This window comes from Pyrus communis, chromosome 15 (genome assembly GCF_963583255.1).
Source record: "Pyrus communis chromosome 15, drPyrComm1.1, whole genome shotgun sequence".
Taxonomy (NCBI): Eukaryota; Viridiplantae; Streptophyta; class Magnoliopsida; order Rosales; family Rosaceae; genus Pyrus; species Pyrus communis.
In genome coordinates, this window is record NC_084817.1 from 3,891,291 (window position 1) to 3,915,194 (window position 23,904).

A 23,904-nucleotide genomic window follows, 5' to 3' on the forward strand; every position below is an offset into this window, starting at 1 on the left:
ATACTGTCCATTTCACGGCTGAATCCATGATTGATTTTATGGAGCAGGAAGCCTCTGTTTCAAACGTGCTGATATCTCCGATGACATCTCTACATTCTGCAGCTCTAGATCCGTACACACCGTAACAAAAATAACTTGAATCGATATCGCGGCACATAGTCCAGCGACTCAATCTGGTAAAGAATTAATCGCTTACGCACAGGCATTGCTCTTCTATGGAAGCTTTTTGTGTCGTCAAGCTGCAGATCCCGGTAACTTTGCAGTTGCTATATCTCTGCGCAATGCACAATGACAAAGATTCCCAGCCACGCCCAAAATCAAGAAGAGTGTGACCATATTTTATCCGTGACATTTCACAGTGGAGCTCCAACGCTGCTTTCTCAGCATCCTCTACTTGAGTTCTCACGCTAGCGTGAATCTTGGAAAAACATTTAAAGTGTTTTTTGCAAGAAGCGTATAAGTGGTGCTTCTTGTAATAACCAATTCAAGTTCTTTTAGAACCCAAAAATATTGGAAAGTGTTATTGACACTTCAAAAATCTCATTTTACACTTCTCACAATTGTATTTTTCTTTCTTAATATAAAAAGTTTGGAGTGTAGAATGAGATTTTTGAAGTACTAATAATAATTCTCAAAATATTTTCTCTAATGTTCTCGGCTCCCTATTTTTACACGGTTTTGACGGAAATATAACTAGAAAGTCCAACTTTTGAGCCCATCTAAGCCCACCAAGGTGGACCGGACCCAAGTAGAAACAAAGGCCGAAGTATGATTTTGATCTTGGTCTATTTGGTATTTTAACATCTTTAAAGATTGATTCATGCAAGTGATCCTTTATTACAGTGGTGTAGAGGAGTGTTACTCTTGCATCATGGCAAGGGTTCGAACCTCCCAACTTCCTCTCTAATCTAACAAATCTATATTTTAACAAAAATAAAAAATAAAAAAGATTGATTTATATTTACACGTTTGCTAAGAACAAAATTAACTATACTACAAAACTTTAAAAAGATTGATTCATGCAAGTGGCTTTCTACTACAGTGGTATAGAGGAGTGTTGTTCTTGCACCACGGCGAGGATTCGAACCTCCAACTTCCTCCTAATCTAACAAATCTATCTTTTAACCCAAAAAAAAAAAAAAGATTGACTTATATTTACACATGTTTTGCTAAGAACAAAATTAACCATACTACGAAACTTTAAATTGCTACGTTTGAAACTACAAGGATAAGTAAAATCTTAGTTAAAATATAAGGTTAAAATTATTATGGTAGTGATCTTGACGCTCTTGTTTTTTACCCAAATAATATTAGGGAAGTTATATTTTTAAGTCATATTGATATACTCACACGTGGCAGATGATGGATACAACTAACGTTCAATCAGATAGATTCATTAACTGATGAGAGATATATACGTCACTTAACACATCATTTGATAAGCCAATGTGATATAAAAATACAGTCTCTCTAACATTAATCTTTCTACGTATGCAATAATTTTTTTGTTTTTCTCTCCTAAGTTTCATTAGTTAAAAGAGATAGTAGGCACAGAAAAGAAAACGAAAGTCGGAAAATAATTATTTTTTAGACGAAAGCATATTTATCGTTCACGAAATACAATGACCATTATAACCTCGCCAAACTGGTACTAGAACGACTCTCCAATCACTCCACCGTCCAACACACAGAAGACAAAACTTCTACTTTCAATCGCCTTTAAAATTCGTCACGGTGAAGTTTTTCCCGGAAAATCTTCACACGATTCCCGAGAAAATACCCAAAACCAACCACACGGCTCGCTCGACCAAGCCATCCATCTACACGGTGTTCATCGGCTGGGGCCCCGAGTGACGTTCCTCCGGCTAAGAGGCGCTCGGTCCTTGCTGGTACTGTACATTTGCAGTTTTTTTCATATTGTCAGAATTTCTCATTCGATTAATCAGTTCCAGTGTTTGGATTGTTATTCAAAAGCATCTGTAGGGGGTTTTAGAGAAAAGTTGAATTATTTACAAGTTTCCATGGTGGGTTTGGTTGGATATGGTCTAATTAGATTAATTTGTATGCAAAGATAAGATATCATGTTGCAGAAAGCTGAGAGTAGGGAAGATTACAGTGGTGGGAATTCCAACAATGGTGAGTTGTTGCGTGACATTGAAGAACTAAGCAAAGCCCTTTACTTTCATAAATCCCCACCGAAGGTTTTGCTTTCCTCTTCTGATGGAAGATCCAAATCTGCTGGGAAAACCCGTTTTTTGGATTCGAACCCGAGATTTGTTGGGGAAGATTTGTTGCACAAGGACAAGAAATCGTCTTCGGTGTGGAATTGGAAGAAGCCCTTGAAGGCTCTCAGTCATATCGGGAATCGGAAATTTAGTTGTTGTTTTTACCTTCATGTGCATTCTGTTGAAGGGTTGCCTCTGAGTTTTAATAATCTTAGTGTATGTGTGCATTGGAAGAGGAAGGGTGAGGTGCTGCAGACTCAGTCTTCGAAGGTTGTGGAAGGCGTAGCTGAATTTGATGAAAGTTTGATGCATAGGTGTTCTGTGTATGGAAGTAGAAATGGCCCAAACCATTCGGTTAAGTATGAGGAGAAGCTGTCGTTGATCTACGTTTCTTTGAGTGGGGCGCCAGGGCTTGACATCGGGAAACACTGGGTTGATCTTACGAGGCTGTTACCACTTACTTTTGACGAGTTGGAGGGGGAAAAGAGTGGTAAATGGACAACAAGCTTTAACCTTTCAGGCAAGGCTAGAGGTGCTAATCTAAATGTTAGTTTGGGATTTCTGGTGATGCAGGATAAGTTAATTAATGTGAGGGCTAATCCAAATGTTCCTGAGCTTCTGAACACAGGGCCAAGGAGGTCAAGTTCGTTGGACGGTGGAGCTACAATGCTTCGCCCAGTTGGGAGTTTGCCACGTAGTGTAACTCCCAAGCCTGCCTTCTCATCTCAGTCTCTTGATTTGAAGATTTGTCGCGAAGGACTGCTGAATGAAGGGTTGGAGCTCTCCAAGTCAATTGATTTCTTGTGTCAGACACTTGATGAGACGAGATTGAGCAGTGTAACAGAGTCAGATTGTGAACATGTGCCGCCACTTGAACCTAAAACTGATATAAACTTTTCGTTTGCTAAAGGAATTGAAGAATATGAGGATGATGACGATACTGAATTTACCATTGTAGAAGTGGGGACAGAAATGTCTGAGATGGAAGAGTTAAAATCTGATCAAGTTCCCGGTCATGCTAATGATGAGTCAGAAGCAGTTGAAATTATCAATGTGGATGAGATTATTAATGGTTATGACATAGACCTCGAGGAGAAGACTATGATTATTCCAAAGGAAGCCCATGGTAGTTATGTGGACGAGGTTGTGGTGGATGACCGCAAACATGAACATGATAATGTATGCACCCAGGGATCAGCCATGGATGAGGTGGAGTCTGCAACTCACATGCTCTTGATTTCAGAATCAGCAGATTTGGATCGGCCATTTTCTTCGGGAGAGTTTCTTGAGGAAAGGAACCACACGGAACTTAAGTCGACTTACAAATCAAGTAAAACAGGTAAAAAATCACTTAGTTTGGACGATGTAACTGAATCCGTGTCAAGTGATTTCTTAAACATCCTTGGTATGGACTGTAGCATGAGTTCTGATAGTGATGCCGAGTCTCCTAGAGAACGTCTTTTACGAGAGTTTGAAAAAGAGGCTCTGGGTTCGGGAAACTTATTTTTTGATTTTGATTGGAAGGAAGAGCAGCCCGAAATTGGATCCTCTGTTTCACCAGGTTCTGATTCTGGAGATTGCTTTGAGAATTCTGATTTGTCATTGATTATTGAAGCCGCTGAAGAAGAGCACAAGAAAAGTGAGCTATTAAGAAGAAGGAAGGCCAAAATTCTTGAAGGCTTGGAGACTGAAGCTTTGATGCGAGAATGGGGATTAAATGAAAAGGACTTTCGGAATTCTCCTCGTACCTTCTCTGGTGGATTCGGCAGTCCAATTGAGCTCCGCCTTGAAGAGCCACTCCTACCTCCACTCGGAGAAGGCTTTGGTCCTTACGTTCGGTTGAAGGGTGGAGGCATTTTGCAGTCTATGAATCCTTCACTTTTCAGAAATGCTAAAAACGGTGGGAACTTGGTGATTCATATTTCTAATCCCGTTGTTATACCAGCAGTAATGGGTTTTGATGTTATCCAGATACTGCAGCATCTGGCAATGGTTGGAGATACGCTGCATGAGTGTGTGAGTAAACTAATGCCTTTGGAAGATATTACAGGGAAGACAATACAACAAGTAGCCTGGGAGGCAGCGGCTGCAGCGCGTAACATAGTGGTGTCTGAGAGGTTTGTGAGCACAACAATTACATTGATATCTGAAGTATTGTGATTTCAAATATTTCTCTATTTGTTGGCTTAATTCTCCCCCTTGTTTCAGGTTTGAGCAGATTTTATATCGTGGGAGGCAGGATGAAGGATTTCCTTCTAGTTGGAGTTGTCATAACCTGAGTTCTGCCGAATTGGGATGTAGTGAGATGGGGTCGGACTACGTATCTCTAGAGTATCTTGCCCCTTTGGCAATGGGAAAAATTGAAGCTCTTGCAGTGGAAGGGTTAAGAATCCAGTCCTGCATTTCAAGCGGGGAGGCACCTCCAAGTATATATCCTCAGTCTGGAGGTTTGCAACTATGCGGTTTTGGAGACCGTGTTGTTGATGTTGAGGGATTAATTGCTCTGTCTTTACCATTGGACGAGTGGCTGAGGCTAGATGCTAAAATCATTAGTGATGAAGATCACAGCAGAGAGCGATTGTTGAAAATCCTTGCTGCCCATCATGCCAAGTACACAGATTTGGTTGATGGAAATTTGACACAAGAAACAAACTGCGGTGGTTTATCCGGTAGGAACTGTGGACTTTTGGGGGACAACCTCACAATTGCTCTCATGGTGCAGCTTAGAGATCCCTTTCGAAACCATGAACCAGTGGGTGTTCCAATGATTGCTCTAATTCAAGTGGAGAGAGTTTTGGCCAATTTAATGCCAGAGGTGTCAAGTGTGCTGTTAAACGATAGCAAAGAGAACGAACACGATGAGTCAGTCTTTGACGAGATTGGGGACATGAGAAAAGGGGAGACAAATGAAGGAGATGAAGGATGCAATCCTCAGTTTAAAATCATCGACGTCCATCTTGCAGGAGTGGATGCTGCGCCTGGAAACAGGCGGCTTTGGGGTACCACAACCCAACTGCATTCTGGCTCCCGATGGTTGCTTGGCGCTGGCATGGGTAAGACCGCTAGTTTTCCAGTCTCGAACTCCAAAGCCATTGTAAGATCATCCACACCAGTTTCAGCAAAACATCAAAGGGATTTTCTATGGAGCATTTCCTCTGATTTTCAAGGAACAGGAGCTACCTGGAAGGATTTGATAGCTCCACATGTTCGAAACCCGAATGTTATATTTCCGAATGAAAGCATCAAACCACACACATAAACCTGTAACATGTAGATGTGCTTTCCTTGTACAGATTCTTTTGTTTGAAGAGCGAGAATAGAGATGTTAAGCTACAGGTTATTATGTGAATTATAGATTCTGTTGCATTATACTTCACACATAACCGATTCATGTGCATTGATTTATTTTTCACAAACGATATTTTACTTTTTAACAAATCTCAACTGGGTGCGGAATTCGAACTTGGGTGCCTAAGGAATTATATCCACTCTAGCCCAAGTAATTATGCCCATTTATGCCGCAGACTGTTAGTTTGGTTTTGGTTAGGAGAAAGTTTCATGTCATTTCCCTCTTCAGCTAAATACCATGGAATTGAGGCTGTTTTAAGTACTTACTCGAACAAAAATTCTTGAGTGCGCCGGATTACTTTGTATACACCAGGTGTTTTAACCGTTAAATCTATATATATATATATATATATATATATATATGTATGTATGTATGTATATTTAAACAAAGATTTAATGGTTTAAACACCCATAGTATCCCAGAAAGTCTCCTTACTGGAAACATCTAATGCTTTTCTGATGTCCATGACATAACTTAGGACATGATGTCCGTTCTTCATATAAGGAAAGACTATTGATGTGATGTATATAACATTAACATCTAACACATCGATATCAAAATGTATCGACATGCTAAAGGAACAGAATCCGTCATCTGACAAAGAACATACGTTTTGCATAGAAAATTTATAGTCGATTACATTAGTTTATATATATATCTTCCATAACAGATATAGCAGTCTTTGTTCAAATCAATAGATGAAAAAAAATTTGGAGAAAAAAAACCTCCTAGTGCTTAAAGTGTTGTTGAAATGCAGGTCGCATGATTAAAGCGTTAACCAAATAAGACTGAACGTAACACACGAGATAAACTCTCGTTCCAAACCCTAAACTCAAACAACCAACCAAGTCTTGTCCCATTATGTGGGGTTAACAAAAGGGTGATCCAAGCCAACGAAGCTAAAGCGGACCCCAAACTCCAAAAAATGCTCAAAAATTAGAGGCTTGGATGATTATGGACTCCATCATAAGTTGTAATTACAAACCTTGGATCCTCCCTATCTCTCTCAACTCTTTTTTTCACGTGGCACCCTCCAATTGAACACTTGTAGTAATTTCTGCAATCAAACATAACATCATCAGATTAAAAACATCTAAACATGGCTAAACGTTATCGTATATGTGGGTCAGACAAGTTGGGCAGAGCAGTGTGCCCGCCGCCTTACATGTGAGTTTGAATCCTCTCCAATAGATTAGGATAGTTTAGAGGATTGTTTGTAACTTTGTATATGAAAAGGAACAGATCTGTATTCGATTCGGTTAATCGTGCTTTTACTTTGTATATGTTTTCTTTTACCTTGGATTAGGGCTGCTTTTCACCATCTTTTTACCATACTTCCTCCACCTGAACCCATCATCCAATATTTCAACCTCTGATTTTGTTTTGAATGCAACTCTGTCTCCAGCTTCCTGCCTCTCCCGGCTGCTTCCATTCTCTCCTCCTAACACATAAACACACAAAAGATAAATAAAAAACGTGACCCCAAGCCAACAAAACTCTCAGCTTTGCGAGGGTCGGGAAGGGAACGTCTAAAAATATGCATTAGAAAAAAAAAAAATATATATATATATATATATATATATATATAATGTATATGTGTGTGCGCATAAGTATTTATACGCTTACTGCTAGTAGACCCTCCAGGTTGGCTGCTTCTTGCACCAGACTCACCAACTTCATTCGCTCGAAAACCCGAATTCTGGACAGAAAACTCCGAACCTACGAAACTCGGATCCTCATCCAGCCACTTGCGGATCATCAAGTACTCCGAAAACTCAAAATTCAAGTTGCCGGAAAAGTCATTAGTCTCAGGTGACTCTACTGACCTGAAGTTGCCACCAGACATTAAGGTACTGTAAAGTATGGCCAGACTGAACGTTGATCACGACCTAAATATATGATATCTCCATCTCAAAAGGAGGAGGGTTTCTTCGTGACCTTCCTTGTCAATGAAGCGAAGCTTCAAAGCTGGTGCTTAGGACTGCCACAGACAGTGACAGACATACTGTTATTATGAAATAAAAGATAGTTCTGTGGTGCCTTGAAGTTATGTTTCAAAGTTTTTAATCATTATATCTTCGTCATTATATTTTGAACCGAACCGAACATCCAACAGCTTAAAAATAATAGAGCATAAAATATCCCGAAATATATTAGAAAATATTTGAAATCCAGATGTAAGATGCAGATGGTTGTAGAACATGCCAAATGAGGACTTGTGGGAAGACTTTGTACCCTGAAAGGTCTCCGGCTCGTGGTTAGACCAAGCCCAATCCCTTCACATTTGACAAATAAATATTAAAGTAATTAATAATACAAGTCAATTGTGTGGTGATTTTGATACGTTGATTCAATGCACCACTCAAAATCTTGGAGCTGAGATGAGATGGGTATGTGTTGAAGTCATGGAGCTAACGTCGTTAAGTACTATTTTCACGTTGACAATTGAGAGATTCTTATGTTTGGACGCTCGTATAACGGTATAAGGCACCTTATATAAAAAAGCAATAGACGAGGAAGTGAGAATGCGTGAGAAGCAATTTTGCTCATAATCACTTAAAACAAAAGTATTTTTATTAAGATTATTGACCCATCCTCACAGTGATTATCACGTGATCCGAACATCTAAACTGAAAAATTTCTCCTCACTTCGCTCATGATTTTTGAAAATGCTTATGTAAGAAGTAGTCTTACTCAAACGTTGCCATAAAAACGTTTTCAATTGTTTGAAAGCCCAAAAGCGCAAGAGTTGGTTGACATTTTATGTCGCATGTTCCACAACCATATAACCAAATAACACCACAACACATGATGCACAAGCAAAGAGCTGAGAAACTTGGCATTTTATGTTCCACTTGTTTCATCTGTTTGTTTAATTTCAGTTATACTAAAAAGTGAAAAGCATAACCCTGTCCTTACGTTGATGTTGCTTCTGTGATTTGGAGTGCACATGGTCTCTGTACAAACCGTAATTTAAGGAGTGAAGCAAGAACTTGAGATGAAAGGGCTTGACCAAATAATACTGGTGTAATTGGTACTGCCTTACCAATCAAGTCCCATTAAAAGGACAAATTCTCAGGTCCGAACGACAAGTTCACGTGACCGCCCGCCCAAGGACACTAAGTTGAGCTAGTCATGAGTGAATGCGGTTGAAATAAGAGGTTGGGGATGATTCGGGTGCTTTTGTGTCTAGGTCAGGATGATCGCTTAAATTGATCATCTAGATCCAAGAAATTGACATATGACATATTCGCACTTTTTACCATATCTTAAGAGAGAAAGGTGAACCCGTCAAATCCGCCGATAATGTCGACGAGATATGGTTAGACCATTTCGTCTCGGTGCATCAAATTTATGTTCAAAGTCGATGGCAGAAGGCATCAAAATTAGGATTAGGACAAGCCGGCAGCCCACTTAGGAAAAGATTGACTTAGGAAGTGTGTGGGTAACTTCCTTCCAGAGGCCATTGTCAAGGGGTTTATAACAAAGGTCTACGAAAGCCTTGCTGCCATATTATCATGCTGTCAATGTCAAGTTCGGTAGCTGAGCAATAACTTTGAAAGATTAATTCTTATTGGAGTTTTTATACAAGTTAAGCAAAACTTTTGATACCAATTTGTTTCTTAAAAAAGTTAATATATGGCAAGATATGATGGAACTAATCACAAATTGACAAATCGAAAACCGGTTTAAAAAGAGAGCTATTAGACCCATCCCAATGTCTTATTTCCTTATCAGTTACTAGCTTCTTACCTTTTATTGGAAAGAGCATTTACACTTTTTCTTTCTAGAATTCTTTCTATCCTCATCCTTTATGGCTTCTTTTGCTAATTCAGCATACATGTTTTAAACGTCTTCTTATATTTAAAAAATTATAATCACATTGAGATGCAAAACTACATAATTGAATGACATATAAATTATCAAGTACATATTCAAAACACAGGGAACAAGTATATAATGATTGTTCATCCAAGTATTTAACAAGTTTCTTACAAAATAGAATTTATCTATTTTTTTGTCTAATGGAGAGTCACAACCTAGGCGGGCTTGGCCAACGCCTAGACAAGTTTATGCGCCTTTTCTTACTTCGTAAACTCTTAAAGATTAATCGTGACAGTGGTTAGCCGCCTAGTACCTAGCAGAGCTTAAGCTACACTAGGCGGTTACTGGGCTAAGTTAGACTGGGACTTTGAGAGAACACTTCTATAACTAACAGAGTAGTTCAAACTTCTAAGGTACATAATTTCCACACAATTCACAAATGCAATCAAATTCATACCTGAGACACCAGAGACAACCTGGGTGGCATTAATATTCTGAAACCGAATGCCGGCTTCATTGGCAATTGCATGAGCCAACGTCGTCTCCCCGCACCCTGGCGGACCCGACAGCAGAATCCCCTAAACGGGCTTGCCTCCGAACCACCGATGCAGTTTCCTATGTTGCAGCATCCCTTTTTTTTCATAAATTGTGTTGATAATGTATCAACATTATGCCAGTAGTCTATTAATACTGTGTTGACAATGTATTAATATTGAATTGATAATATGTTAATCGCATAAATATTTTCGTTGTAGATGATTAACAGAGACTGCATTTTTTTTTAATGCGAAAAGAAAGTAACCAGAGAATTCATGCTAATCCAGCTGGAGAGGCTATCGGGAGCTGAGGCATATGTTAAATTAGGGTGAGGTTTATTATTCTAGTCTACAGGATAAATGAAATCTTGAGTATCGACTGTCGTGTGGGGTTAGACTAATGTGTAGCTGAGGTTATAAGTAATTCATTACGTATACGTGCTTGTTATAGGTAGATGTAGATGTGAAAGTGCCCAAGAAGCCGCCCTAAAATACATTGTTAGAGGCCTTGCCGATAAGGGGACCAGCTGATGGTTTCGTCACAACAAACAATTGTAAAAGAACCAGTGAGCCCAATTTTCCTAGATTTTATTACAAGTTTACCCTTTCTAATCAGCGATGTCGTTTGTGGAAGGGTTGCATATATGCAGTGCTTTCTTGCCGCCCCTCTCTGTGCGTGCTCTTACCGTGAGCGATGGCGCGCCTAAAGCACAAAGGGGCCCCGCCGCCTGCAGCCGCCGACAAGTCGGAAAATCGGCGTCGTTTAAACATGGAGAGGTCGGCTTACTTCTCCAGGAGGGAGGCGGCGAACTGTGAATTTGAATACGTACAGGTGAGTTCATCGGCAGCTGGTGATGCGGAGAAGTATCTCATGCGTCGCCAAGAAGCTCTGCAGTCCGCTCTGGCTGGCCTTTTGGTGAAGAAATAAGTGAAGAAAGTTGAAGACTTGATAACTCATCATGAAATTCCTGGTGTGTGATTTTACAGTGTTATTAGTTTCATCTTGTTGTTCCAGCTCTTCAGTTTTATACTAATAGCGTGGAAGTTGTGGAAACAAAGTACTTTGCTTTGCAATTTTCAGTTCATAAAATCCAAGGGAAATTTTAACTGTTAGGATGTGGATTGGTGTTGCCCTTTTGGACACTAATTTCTGGTTGCAGATGGTTCAATACCTCGTTATGTTCGAGTAAATACTCTGAAAATAGATGTTGACACCGCCTTACTTGAATTAGAGAAGCAATTTAAGGTATTTTCTCGGACTTTATCATTAAAGTTTTTGTTAGAATTATGTTCAAATGCGCGTAGTGTGTCATACTAGAAATTGGGAATTTTAACGAAAAGCTTTCAATACTGTTCATCTTAATGAAAAAATACATTTTTACATTAAAAAGTCAATCATGGTACTATTCACTTTACCCTTTATTTTGTCTTTATCGTTAAAACTCGAAATTTTCAATTTTTTTTCATTAGTTTTCCTTTAGAAATTTGGAGGTAATGTTGGGGTGGAGCAGGTGAAACATCAGACTGGGCTATCTCTACCGAAGTAAACATGTGGAACCGCAACTAGGATGTTTCCTGTCAGTTATTGGTAACCTAATAACAAGTGATTGCGTTGTAGAGACCAAAATTCGAACATTGAATTGTATGTTTTGTGATGTATCCGCCTTCTGTAGTTCCTTCATCTTGTTACTAAGACGCATTTTTCTTTTTCTTTTTTTCCTTTTGGATTTCTTCAATAGGTTCAAAAGGATGACTTGGTACCTGATTTGTTGGTTCTTCCGCCGGGTAGTGATCTTCGTGATCATCCTCTAATAATGGATGGAAGTATTTTTATGCAAGTAAGAATTATCATGATATTTGCTGTTAGTACTTTCCTTGTAAAATTTCAACTCATGATATTTGCTATTAGTACTTTCCTTGTAAAATTTCAACCAACCTTGATGTGGCCTTATGAAAACGATGGCTTTGATGTAGAAAAATTGTCTAAACCGTGAAGGATCCATTTATCTTTCATCTGTGATTTATGGTTTTATCATTTGTTTAACAGGGAAAGGCAAGCTCTATGGTGGCCGAAGCCCTCACTCCAAAACCAGGATGGGAGGTCGGTAAAGTTTGTACATCGTTAGTAATTTTGCACTTCGGTTGCTGTTATTATTCTGCATAATGTATTGAAGTTTCGATTTTGAGATTGTACAACAGTTTACGCCACATTTAAAATCTGATTTCCTTTGAAGGTTCTTGATGCGAGCTTGGCTCCTGGAAACAAAACTGTACACCCTGCAGCTCTAATGAGAGGAAAAAGGGAAATGTCATAGTATGTGAGCTGAATGAAGAAAGGGTCCGACGTTCAAAAGAGACGATCGGACTTTCTGGTACTTCTAGTATCCTTCTTCCTTAGTCTTTTTGTTTACTTTCTGTTTATTCTCTTTTTCCTTGTTGAAAATAGTGGAACTACCGCAATCTAACGAGGAATGCCGGTCTCCGATCATATCTTTGCTGTTGTAGCGTTAACATATTGATAAGCCATTTGACTTCACCTGGACTTAGATATTAAGGTTGTGCATGGAGTTTTCTTAGACTTAAACCCTGAAGATCCTCAATATTCCAAGGTTAGACGACTTGACTTCCGGACCGTTGTTACCTTTCTCCTCTTGGTTGCAGACTTGCGTTTTACAATGCTTCAAATATGTTCCTTTCATGCTTACAACAAAAATCTGTTGTGTGTGGCTCATATACTTATGAGTTGGCAACAATTTTGATAGTGTAACTTTCTGAATGCTACAAGGAAATGGCAGCAGCCATTTGTGACTTTGTGTTTGGCTTTCGGTTTTGGCTTGGAAATCTTGTTTCAAGAGAAAACATGGTGACTGTCACAAGCAAAGTTGGAAGCAAGCAAGTCTTGACTTTGTGCTTGCATGCAATTGTGCATGCTTTATTTTCTATGCATTAAATGGAAAATGGAGAAAAAGTTGTACTCTATAGGCTAGGCATAGAAAAGGTTGTTGAATATGCCATGTGAACTTCAGATTTTCTTGGTCTTGGTTGTTGGCATAATTGTTGGTGCATGACTATAAGTGAAGGAAATAGTTATGCATTGTGTGAGCATCCGGAGGAGAACACAAAGGAGAGAAAATAGAGAGTGAGAGTGAGAAGCTCTTGGGGTAGAGTGAGAGTGAGGTTCTTGGGAAAATTCTGTGAGTATACAAGGGATTGGGGTCTGGGTTATGTTGATTTAACTCAAGTGTGTCTTGTACTAGTTATTCTCATAGTGAAGAGCAATATCTCTTTGGGGACATACGCAGGATTTTGTCGAACCTCGTAATTCCCTCGGTGTCTTTATTTCTTGTATTTTAAACTGTTCAACTGTGGGTTTGTATTTTGATGAGGTTGTAACCTGAATCTCGTTTCTGTACTGATGAACGGGCCAAGGCACAACAAAATCAACGTTGCAGGTCCGTGCCATTCTTTTAGAGCATTCCTGCTCTGGATCTGGGACTGCTTCTGCAAGATTAGATCATTTGCTCCCATCTTCTGCTCCAGGTACCTTTTGGGTAGCTTCTTGTAATTGCTGATAATGCAAGGAAGTTTATTTAGAACGCTACTTGTATTGGGGTGATGAGCGCATATTTTATCATTTATTGTACTCCGAAAACTACAATTTCTTAGATGCAATTTTGGATTTAAATGAAAGAAATGACATGTTTTGGTGTTTTTAAGGTTAGATTAATGATATGGAAAATTATGCTATTTTTCTGTGATTTTCATGTTAGTCTGGTGGTGTCTAATCATGTCTGGTAAAATGGTGTTTAGATGACTATTTGTATTTGTATTTACCATTTGTTAGTCTACTTTGACTTATCCCAGTTGGGTCCCGTGTAGACTTATTTCCTGTTATTCAATTTTTAAGCAGGTTCCTTATTGCACACTAAAAGGATGACCATCACGTGACCGCTTCAACAAAACAAATGCCCTTATCCTCATATTTGCACCGACAGAAGAAAGGGTTGTTTTTCTCTCCCAAATTCCAGGAGCAAGCCGGCGCACTACAGCTTATCAAAATTGAAGAGGGATGAAAATCCATATTTCTATTTCACTCTCCAGTTTGTTGGTTTGCGGTGGAAGCATGAATTGGGCATTTTTGATCTTTAATTCTCATCAATTGCAATGGAGATTTGGGTACTTTCAAATTTGGTTGATATATCACTTTGGAGATGAAATTTCCATCTAATCTAGCAGGGTAGAAAAGGACAATATGGAGGCCTCGCTGCAGCAAGTAGACCAACTTGAGTGTGATTTAGGCGTTCTATTCTTTCAAGCTTTTATCAAGGTGTCTAAACGCACGAAGTGTCTGGCAAGGAGTTAAACGGTTTCTTCCGTTTCCTTTCTTCTAATGTTTTCAATAAATGGGCTTTTAAGCCGTCGTCGGTTACAAAAAAGGGAAATGAAAACAGAAGAGCAAAAAGAAGAAAAGGAGAACTGATCAATTTTCCAGAAGCAGCAAGGGGAAGAAGGCAAGCACAGCACAAGGATTTTTCAGTCTTTTTTTTTTTTTTTTTTTTTCTAAACTCAATTTTCTTCTCATTTTTATTATGAATTCAATAATATTTTTGATGATGTTTCGGAACTAATTTTCCTTAGCTAGGGCTACGATGTAGCCATGACAATGAATGCTTATATTCTGAATTGAATTATTTTCAAGTTTTCAATTTTTGTTGAGTATCGTTTGCTGTGTTTATATGCTTGGTTTTAGTCTTGGTGATTAGCTACCATCTTGACTTTTACTTAGTAAATTTGATGCAAGTTGTGCAGATGTCATGTTTTCAACTTGAGTGATAGCTTTTTGCAACTAGATACCATGAATTACCTAGTAGTAGATGCCATACTCTAGGATTTGTGCAGTCTTTATATAAATTTCCCCTGATCGTAATGAGTTTCATTATGTTAAACTATTCCAGATGCCATGGATGGTTGCATATTGGGATATACATAACAGTCTAGATGCCATAGATATTACATGTGTTAGGGAGATTTGACGATTAATGAGGTTGAGTACTTGTTAATAATTCACTGCAAAAAATAAGTTGGATTGGTTATGGTGAGTCGGATGCTCTAGCGTTTTACTCGACTGAATTACAACGTGTGTTCTTGGCTACCACTTTTTGCATTGTGATCAAACTTTCTTGTTTTCATTTGTTTTGTTTTACTTCTAGTATCAACTCGTAAAACCATCATAGTTATCAATCTTTGTTAAATTTCACTACGTTACAATTGTGCATGTTATATTTTCTATGTATTAAATGGCAAATGGAGAAAAAGTTGTACTCTATAAGCTAGGTATAGAAAAGGGTGTTGAATATGCCATGTGAACTTAAGATTTTCTTGGTCTTGGTTGTTGGCATAATTGTTGGTGCATGACTATAAGTGAAGGAAATAGTTATGCATTGTGTGAGCATCCGGAGAACACCAAGGAGAGAAAATAGAGAGTGAGTGAGAAAATCTTGAGGTTAGAGTGAGGTTCTTGGAAAAATTCTGTGAGTATACAAGGGATTGGGGTTTGAGTTATGTCGATTTAATTCAAGTGTATCTTGTACTAGTTATTCTCATAGTGAAGGGTAATATCTCTCCAAAGACGTAGGCAGGATTTTGCCGAACCTCGTAATTCTCTCGGTGTCTTTATTTCTTGTATTTTAAACTGTTCAACTGTGGATTTGTATTTCGGTGTCTCTATTTCTTGTATTTTAAACTATTCAACTGTAGGTTTGTATTTTGATGAGGTTGTAACCTGAATCTCATTTCCGCACTGACCAACGGGCCCAAGCACAACAAAATCAACGTTGCAGGTCCGTGCCATGCTTTTAGAGCATTCCTGCTCTGGATCTGGGACTGCTTCTGCAAGATTAGATCATTTGCTCCCATCTTCTGCTCCAGGTACCTTTTGGGTAGCTTCTTGTAATTGCTGATAATGCAAGGAAGTTCATTTAGAGCGCTACTTGTATTGGGGAAGTCAGTCAACTGCGTTCCAAGAACATTAAAGTCTTTTGTTTGTGCAGAATTGCGGATTTGATTGGAAATCTTTGTTTTGTTGAAATACGGTGCCAATTTTGCCAGCATGGAGAGACTTAACAAGCTCGCCGCTAAAATCGTAGCCAGACTTTGATCCTTTCTATCCCGTAGTTGCTCAGTTTCAGATATCCATTGCTTGCTTCGTTTAGCTTGGCTAATAATCTGATTTGTTTCAATGATATAAATTGATGCGTACCGCTTTTGCCGGTTCCGGAAGTGGAGAGTTTTGTTCACAGCACATGCTCTGTCAACCAAGTCGAAAACGAAGATGTCATTAAACCTGTGCTACCACTTGCTGCATCCAATGGTTTCCAACTAGAAACTCCGTTCCCGAAGTGGCACCGCCGTGGTCTCCCCATTGTCAAGGGCGGTAGGTGGCATCCTCAAATCTTGACAAAACGTGACCAAAATGTTGAGACATTGGTATCCCAATCACTACTGTTTTCTTCCCTTGCAACCGAAGGGAGAACTGCTGTGTTTTCTTCCCTTGCAACCGAAAGGAGGACAAAGAAGGCTTCTTCATTGCTCTTGTTTTCTAGGTGGCGACCAGAGGTGCCTAACGGAACCGGCATAGACGCAGTACCTCCTCTCATTCTCTTTAAAATGCTAGACACACGGAACATCGCGTAATTCCAAACACACTTATATTACAAACTCTGTTTGATTACGTTCATAAAATGCTCAGTTATTTGAGTTATTTGTTACGTCGATTCGCATTTTCAAGCCAATTTTATGAAAACTTCAACAAAAATGAAAAGTAAAAAATTGAAATAGGAAGTAACACATAATATGCTTCATTGATCTGAAAAACCAACAAGCTTATAATACCACAACACAAACATAACAAACACATCCAGAAAACACCAACCAAGCCCCAAAATCTACACACAAACCCTTATGTTATTAACCCCTGCACGATAATTCTCAGAACCCGATAATTCTCAGAACCCAAATCACAGAAAGAGCACTCGAAAGTTTCAACCAATCTTGACCTCGATTGTCTTCGGCTTCTTCGGCTCCGGCGGCGGCAGCTTCTGCACCGTGACAGTCAAAACCCCATCCTGGCAAACAGCAGAAATCGCATCCACGTTCGCATTCTCCGGCAACACAAACTTCCTCATGAACTTGCCCACCCTCCGCTCCATCCTCACGTACTTAGCACCTTCCTTCTCCTCCTCCCGCTTCCTCTCGCCGGTGATCAGAAGCACATTGCCGTCCTCCACCTGGACCTTGATGTCCCCGGACTTCAGTCCCGGCATGTCCACCACGAACACGTAGGAGTTCGGGTACTCCTTGACATCTGCCGGCGTGGAGGCCATGGCCTTGGCGTCGCGGACGTAGGTCCGGGTGGGGGCGTTGAAGGACTTCTCGGCGTCGTCAGCGGCGTCCATGATGTGCTGAAGTGTGGAGAAGAGTGGGGCATCCAAACCCTGGATTCTGATATCCATTCTTCCCTTCTTGGTGGTTGGAATTTTCGCCTTTCGGTTTCGATTTGAAGGCTTTCGGAAATTTTCGAGTGGGAATCTGGGTATTTATAGGAGGGGGTGGAAGGAAATTTTCGGTTACGGAGGGGAGTGGTGGTTATGGGTATTTATAGGAGGAGGAGTTGAGGGAGGACGGGGGTTAGCGCGGGGGCCGGGGGGGGGGGGTGGAAGGAATGTTCTGGAGAAACGTGGAAGGAAGGGAGGAGGTTCCAGTAGGTTCCATTTCTTCTGTGAGCGTCTAGAACATTCTGTAAGCGTTTACTAGGGGCAGGGCCTCTTTATCCATTTATGAGATATTTTGTTGAGAAAGAGCCAAAAAGTTAAAATAGATAACCGTACTAAATTAAAAGATAATTTGAAAAGATAATTGTTATTAATACTTTAAAAATCTCATTCTACATTTTAAATTTTTTATATTATAAAAGAAAAATGCACTTATAAGAAGTGTAGAATGATATTTTTGAAAACATTTCTCTTCCAAAAAAACAAAAAAGGAAAATGTGAAGAAGATAATCGTGCACCTAATTTTGTTATGTGAAGAAACAAACGAAAATTAATTTGATAAATCAACGGCTAGAGGTATTTTTCCTTTTTGGTTCAATAATTTATAGTACCTTTAAAATTCAAATTACATGGACAACAAGTTAAATGACGAGTTTGGTAAACATTCCATAAATAATAATATAATATAACAGTGATCAATCTAATAGGATGAACACTCCATAAATAACATAACAATGGTCAATCTAATGGTATTCTTGGTGACGAATCAAAAATATATTAAATATGAGCCAGCAAAAGATATAATTTTGAATCTTCTCTCTTTTAAATAATAATAATGTTAAAAAAAAAAAGTAAACTCTAAAATAAGGTTATCGATTGGCACACAAATAAGTTATTAAAAAGGCCGGTTTTATAGGGAAGTGTTATTGGCACTCCAAAAATCTCATTCTACACTCCTCACAAGTGTATTTTTCTTTCTAAATATAGAAAGTTTGAAGTGTAGAATGAGAAATTTGGAGTGCCAATAACAATTCCTGTTTTATATCCAAATTGGAAGATTACAATATATATCTGAAGTCAAGGTGGCACCCACCTTCCTTTCCTTCTTATTCTTTTTATATGAAAGACCAAAAAGAATAACAGAAACAAAGCATACGAATTTACAGCAGACACAAAAAACCAAATAACACGATGCATATATACTTCATCTACATATATATACTGCCATCGCTACTTAATCGTAGTATCCTCACATACACTGTATAAGAACTTTAGCACGCTCAGGATTCACTTCAATTGCATACCTAGTTAATGACGGGATGCATGTATTTATATTAACTTGAGGATTACAGAGAGGGTTTGAAAACCCGAGATACATGGAGCTTTCAAATATACAATCATATAGCAAAAGATTGCATGCGCAGCTTAACTTACAACAAACATTTGAAAACAAAATCCTATAAACTAGGAAAAGCTAAATGATAAGAGTTTGAATTGATGAAGACTCCTCAAGTCGCTGGAATCACGATGTGGGCTTGACTTCGTCTAACACCCCCCGGCAAGCTAACAGGTTGAGGAACAACTAGAAGCTTGGACACCAATAATTTGAATCGAGACGAAGACAGACCTTTGGTAAATAAATTGGCAAGTTGATCTTGCGAACAAATGTAACCCTGACATAGTGATAATCAACTTCCAAATGCTTAGTTCGTGAATGAAACACAGGATTCGAAGCAAGAGCAATTGAAGACACATTGTCACACCATATATGTGGTCACACAAGATGTAAATGCAGGTCTCGAAATAAAGACCTTCACCACGAAAGCTCAGCAGCGATGTAAGCTAATTGTCTATACTCGGCTTCAGCACTCGACCGAGAAACAGTTTTCTGTTTTTTTAACTCCAAGACACCAGATTTGAACTAAGATAAACACAAAATCCACTAATGGAATGCCGAGTATCTGGATTCCCACCATAGTCCGCATCAGAGAAAGCAAAAATGTGCGCAGTACCTGGCTTGTATAGAAGACCATGGCTATGTGTGGCCTTTAAGTAACGTAGAATCTGTTTGACTGCCATCCAGCGAGTAGTTGTTGGAGCATGCATGAACTGGCATACTTGGTTAACTGCATAAGATAAATTAGGACGAGTGATCGTTAAGTATTGTAGGGCACCGACAACACTACGATACATTTCTGGTTTATCAAATGGATCTCCAACATGTGCACTTAGTTTTTGGCCAAAAGACATTGGTATATAAATTGGTTTGGCATCCTGGAATTTAATGCGTGATAATAAGTCCAGAGCATACTTGGATTGACACAAATGCATAGTACTGCCGTCATACTTGACCTCCACACCCAAGAAATAATTAAGTGGTCCTAAATTCTTCATGGAGAACAAAGTGCTCAACTTCGTAATTAACCTGGACACCTGATGAGGACTATTGCCAGTGATCAAAATATCATCTACGTAAATAAGAAAGATAAGATACACCCCTTTGTGATTGAACACAAACAGACTATAATCACTGGTTGTTTCCTGAAAACCAAGTTGAAGCAAGAAATCCGAGAACCTCTGAAACCATGCCCTCAGGGCCTGCTTAAGACCATAAATGTTACGTTGAAGTTTACAAACATAATTGGGTAACTGTTGATCAACAAATCCCAAAGGTTGGCGCATGTACACTTCTTCGTTCAAAAAACCATGCAAAAATGCGTTTTGGATGTCAAGCTACCTAACATGCCAACCTTTTGAAACTACAAGACTTAAAACAAACCTAATTGTACTGTGCTTAACCACTGGACTGAAAGTCTCATTATAATCCACACCAGCTTTCTGATGAAAACCATTGGCGACAAGCCGAGCCTTATAGCGCTCAATTGTACCATATGCACGTGTCTTCAATTTGAACACCCATTTATTAGGAAGCAAATTCATTTGCAGATGAAACAGAACCAAACTCCAAGTCCCACACCTTTGCAGTGCATTAAATTCCTGTACCATGGCATTCCTCCATTCCTGAGATTTGATAGCTTGACTGAAACAGGTTGGTTCAATAGGAAATTTGTCAACAGTCACATGCATGGCATATTTAGGGTTTGGTTTTTGGATGCCAGACTTCGATCGTGTGGTCACACGATGGCCTGGATTATCTGACAACACTTGGACCGGTTCCGTGGATACTACAACTTGTTCATTTGAAGGAATGGCCGATGACTCAGGAAAGGACGACACTAGTGTAGTAGGAATAGGACAGGATGTGACAACAGATGTGTTTGGGTGAGGTTGAAACTGTTATGTGGTGGGTAAGGCAATTATGTCACTAAAAGGGATTTTTGGAGTGGCAGGGATCACGGGTTGGTTAGGTATGGCCAATATGTCATTGGAAGAAGTTTGTGGTGTGGCATTAATCACGGGTAAGTTAGGTTGTTGAGATATGCTAGGAGGTCTAGGTAAATCAAAGTTAAATAATAATACGGGAGAGTGAGAGTTACCTACTTCATTGACTTTTTCTGAGGTAGATGTGAGTCCCTTAAAAGGGAAAGAATCTTCATCGAATAGGACATGGTGAGACAAGTAAACTCATCTTGTGGACAAATCCAAACATTTATAGCCTTGGTGATTGAGTGAATAACCTAAGAAAACACAAGCTTTTGATTTGGGTTGCAGTTTATGTTGTGTATAGGGAACTAACCATGGAAAACATCGACAATCAAACACTTTTAACATGTCATACTTTGTTTAAACAACTTCGCATAGGGTGACATATTGGACAAAAGTTTTGTTGGCATGCAATTTATCAAGTATGTAGTTGTGGAACATGCATCAAACCAAAATTTATTAGGGATGTGAGATTGAGAAAGCATGACAATACTTGTTTGTCGATGTTTTCTTTCTGCAATACCATTTTGTTCAGGATGTTTAGGGCATGAAAAACGTTTTGAAATCCCATTATCAGTAAGAAACTTCTAAAAAGAACGACTTTTATATTCCCCGCTTTCATCACATTGAAGAGTTTTAATTGAAAAATTACACATGTTCTCGACAAAAGCCTTAAATTTTACAAATATCTCAAAAACTTCACTTTTGTTTTTCATGGGAAAAATCCAAGAGTATCGAGAGTAGTCATCCACAAACAACACATAGTAACGAAAACCTTCATTAGAAATAACTGGGGAAGACCACACATCAGAATGCAAAGGTTGCAAAGGAAACGTAGAAACAGACTCAGACACGTTGAGAGGTAACTTGGTACTTTTTCCTAAGGGACATGACTCACAAAAGGTTACATCAAAAGTACCATGAATTGGTACCAATTTATTTGAAATTAAAAACTTAATTATTGAATTGGCAGGATGACCAATCCTAGCATGCCATTTTGGACTGAACACCGTACTTCTACCAAGGCTGAAATTGAATACTTGAACTGTCCATTGCCACTAGGAAATGGGTATAACCCATTCTCACATCTTCCTCGGAAAAGCATCTTCTGTGTCTTGAGGTCCTTAACAAGGAAAAAATATGGAAATATTAGTAGATAGCAATTGTTGTCTAAGGTAAACCTATGGGCAGATATGATGTTCTGAGAGGCATTGGGACAGTGAAGGACATTATTCAATTCAAATGAACAAGTTTTGGTATGTAGTTGATTGGAACCAAAATGAGAAATAGTGATGCCAAAATCATTACCTACACCCCCAATAGTTTCATTACCATTGTATTCTTTGGGATTAACCAAATTTTGAAGTTCAGGAGTGACATGCGCATTAGCACTAGTGTCTAACAACCAGGTACCATTGGATTGCTTGTTCAGAGTGATCGGCGAGGAGGACATGGTTGTGAGTCTTTTGGCAAGAATCTTACCTTCATAAGCAGCATTCATCCTTTGGTAGCAATCAAGGGCATGATGACCTGGTTTGTCACAAATTTGGCAAATAATACGCTCACCAGGACAAGGAGGTCTCTCACTATTAGTGGGCTGATTGCGCTGGTTGTTATTGTTGCGAGGATTGTATCCTCGTTGATTGGACAGAGAACCACAATTAAATGGAGGTGTACCTCTTCCAGTCCCACGAGAGCATCCACCACCACATCCTCGAGTAGCAACAAAGGCATTGACTGGTGCAGGTTCAGCCAAGGAAACATTCTGATCCGCCATCCTTCGTTCGGTAATCAACAAAAGTGCCTTAAGGGTGGGATAGGTGATAGAGGTATCCTGAGCTTGAGCAACACTTACTGTCATTTCAAACCCAGGTCCTAGATTGTTCAACCCAATCTGAACGAGTTCATTATCATTCAGAGGTTGCCCTGCTAGGGCGAGGTTATCAGCAATCACACTCATGCGATCTAGGTAATCTGCAACAGAAAAATTACCCTTCTTGGTCTGCAGCAGCTCATTGTGTAGGAATAAAATTTTGTTCTGAGAAATGGAGGTAAACCTTTGCTCCAAAGCTTCCCAAGTGGCATGCGCAGTCCTCTTGCTTGCCACAGTAGACAAAACAAAAGCAATCAAGGATCCATTTATCCAACTGAGAATCATTTGATCTTATTGGATCCACACAGTGTACGCAGGATCCACAGTGGTAACACCAGGCAGGTTTTTAGGAGGGCATACCAAAATGCCATCCACGTACCCCATCAGATCTCTACTCTTGAGAATTGGGAGAATTTAAGCCAACCACATTGGGTAGTTGGTTCTGTCAAGTTTGATATTAGCAACAATGGAAAACGGATGGAAATGAGTGGTCGTAGGTGGGTTGGAGGAGGTGGAGTTGGAAGAGTTGACATTGTTTTCAGCCATTGAAGCGTGGAAAAAAGAAACAAGGATCTAGTCGTTAGACAGTAAGGCTCAATACCATATAAGAACTTTAGCACGCTCATTATTCACTTCAATTGCATACCCAATTAATGATGGGATGCATGTATTTATATTAACTTGAGGATTACAGAAAGGGTTTGAAAACCCGAGATACATGGAGCTTTCAAATATATAAGCAGATAGCAAAAAACTGCATGCGCAACTTAACTTACAACAAACATTTGAAAACAAAATCCTATAAACTAGGAATAGCTAAAGGATAAGAGTTTGAACTGATGAAGACTCCTCAAGCCGCTGGAATCACGTTGTGGGCTTGACTTCATCTAACACACTGATCATGCACTGCCATCAGAGCAAGCCGATATCTGCCTGCTTGTCAAGCCCTTCAACTTCAACCTTCATTCCCACCGACATTACGTTCCCCACCTCCCTATCCACCTTGCCTGCCAGGTTCCCCACTTTGCCCACCACCTTGCCAACCACGTTCCTCTTGGCCACCTTCTTCCCACCCTTGACCACATTTGCCTCCCTAGCCACCGCCTTCCCTACCACGTTCCTCTTGGCCACCTTCTTCAGATTATTTCAAAGATATAAATTG

The 23,904-nt window shown here is 39.4% G+C and overlaps 3 protein-coding genes and 1 pseudogene across 3 annotated transcripts; 2 read left to right on the forward strand and 2 right to left on the reverse strand.

The window, feature by feature from the left end:
- The first annotated feature begins 1,691 nt into the window (after positions 1-1,691).
- On the forward strand, positions 1,692-5,663 carry LOC137717687 (protein PLASTID MOVEMENT IMPAIRED 1-RELATED 2-like). The gene is made up of 2 exons (XM_068457127.1): positions 1,692-4,342; positions 4,434-5,663. Exons 1-2 carry the CDS (start codon positions 2,082-2,084, stop codon positions 5,482-5,484), a joined length of 3,312 nt encoding a protein of 1,103 aa, XP_068313228.1. The 5' UTR covers positions 1,692-2,081; the 3' UTR covers positions 5,485-5,663.
- A 379-nt stretch (positions 5,664-6,042) lies between these two features.
- Positions 6,043-7,614, reverse strand: LOC137716780 (probable WRKY transcription factor 50). Its single transcript, XM_068456160.1, has 3 exons — positions 7,201-7,614; positions 6,871-7,015; positions 6,043-6,631 (listed from the first exon to the last, which is right to left on the reverse strand). The coding sequence occupies exons 1-3, from the start codon at positions 7,418-7,420 to the stop codon at positions 6,511-6,513; spliced, it is 486 nt and encodes a 161-aa protein (XP_068312261.1). The 5' UTR covers positions 7,421-7,614; the 3' UTR covers positions 6,043-6,510.
- A 2,962-nt stretch (positions 7,615-10,576) lies between these two features.
- On the forward strand, positions 10,577-14,597 carry LOC137717554 (25S rRNA (cytosine-C(5))-methyltransferase NSUN5-like; annotated as a pseudogene).
- Positions 14,598-16,763: 2,166 nt separating this feature from the next.
- LOC137717556 (17.1 kDa class II heat shock protein-like) lies at positions 16,764-17,634 on the reverse strand. The gene has a single exon (XM_068456954.1). The coding sequence runs from the start codon at positions 17,444-17,446 to the stop codon at positions 16,976-16,978; it is 471 nt and encodes a 156-aa protein (XP_068313055.1). The 5' UTR covers positions 17,447-17,634; the 3' UTR covers positions 16,764-16,975.
- Positions 17,635-23,904: the final 6,270 nt, after the last annotated feature.

Bases quoted from the DNA above. Each gene is read 5' to 3' on its own strand.
- LOC137717687 (XM_068457127.1), top strand. From the start codon at position 2,082: ATGTTGCAGAAAGCTGAGAGTAGGGAAGATTACAGTGGTGGGAATTCC. The intron at 4,343-4,433 runs GTTTGTGAGCAC...CCCTTGTTTCAG, and splicing joins AACATAGTGGTGTCTGAGAG to GTTTGAGCAGATTTTATATC.
- LOC137716780 (XM_068456160.1), bottom strand. From the start codon at position 7,420: ATGTCTGGTGGCAACTTCAGGTCAGTAGAGTCACCTGAGACTAATGAC. The intron at 7,016-7,200 runs GTAAGCGTATAA...TTTATGTGTTAG, and splicing joins ACCTGGAGGGTCTACTAGCA to GAGGAGAGAATGGAAGCAGC. The intron at 6,632-6,870 runs GTAAAAGAAAAC...GTTTGATTGCAG, and splicing joins AAAAGCAGCCCTAATCCAAG to AAATTACTACAAGTGTTCAA.
- LOC137717556 (XM_068456954.1), bottom strand. From the start codon at position 17,446: ATGGATATCAGAATCCAGGGTTTGGATGCCCCACTCTTCTCCACACTT.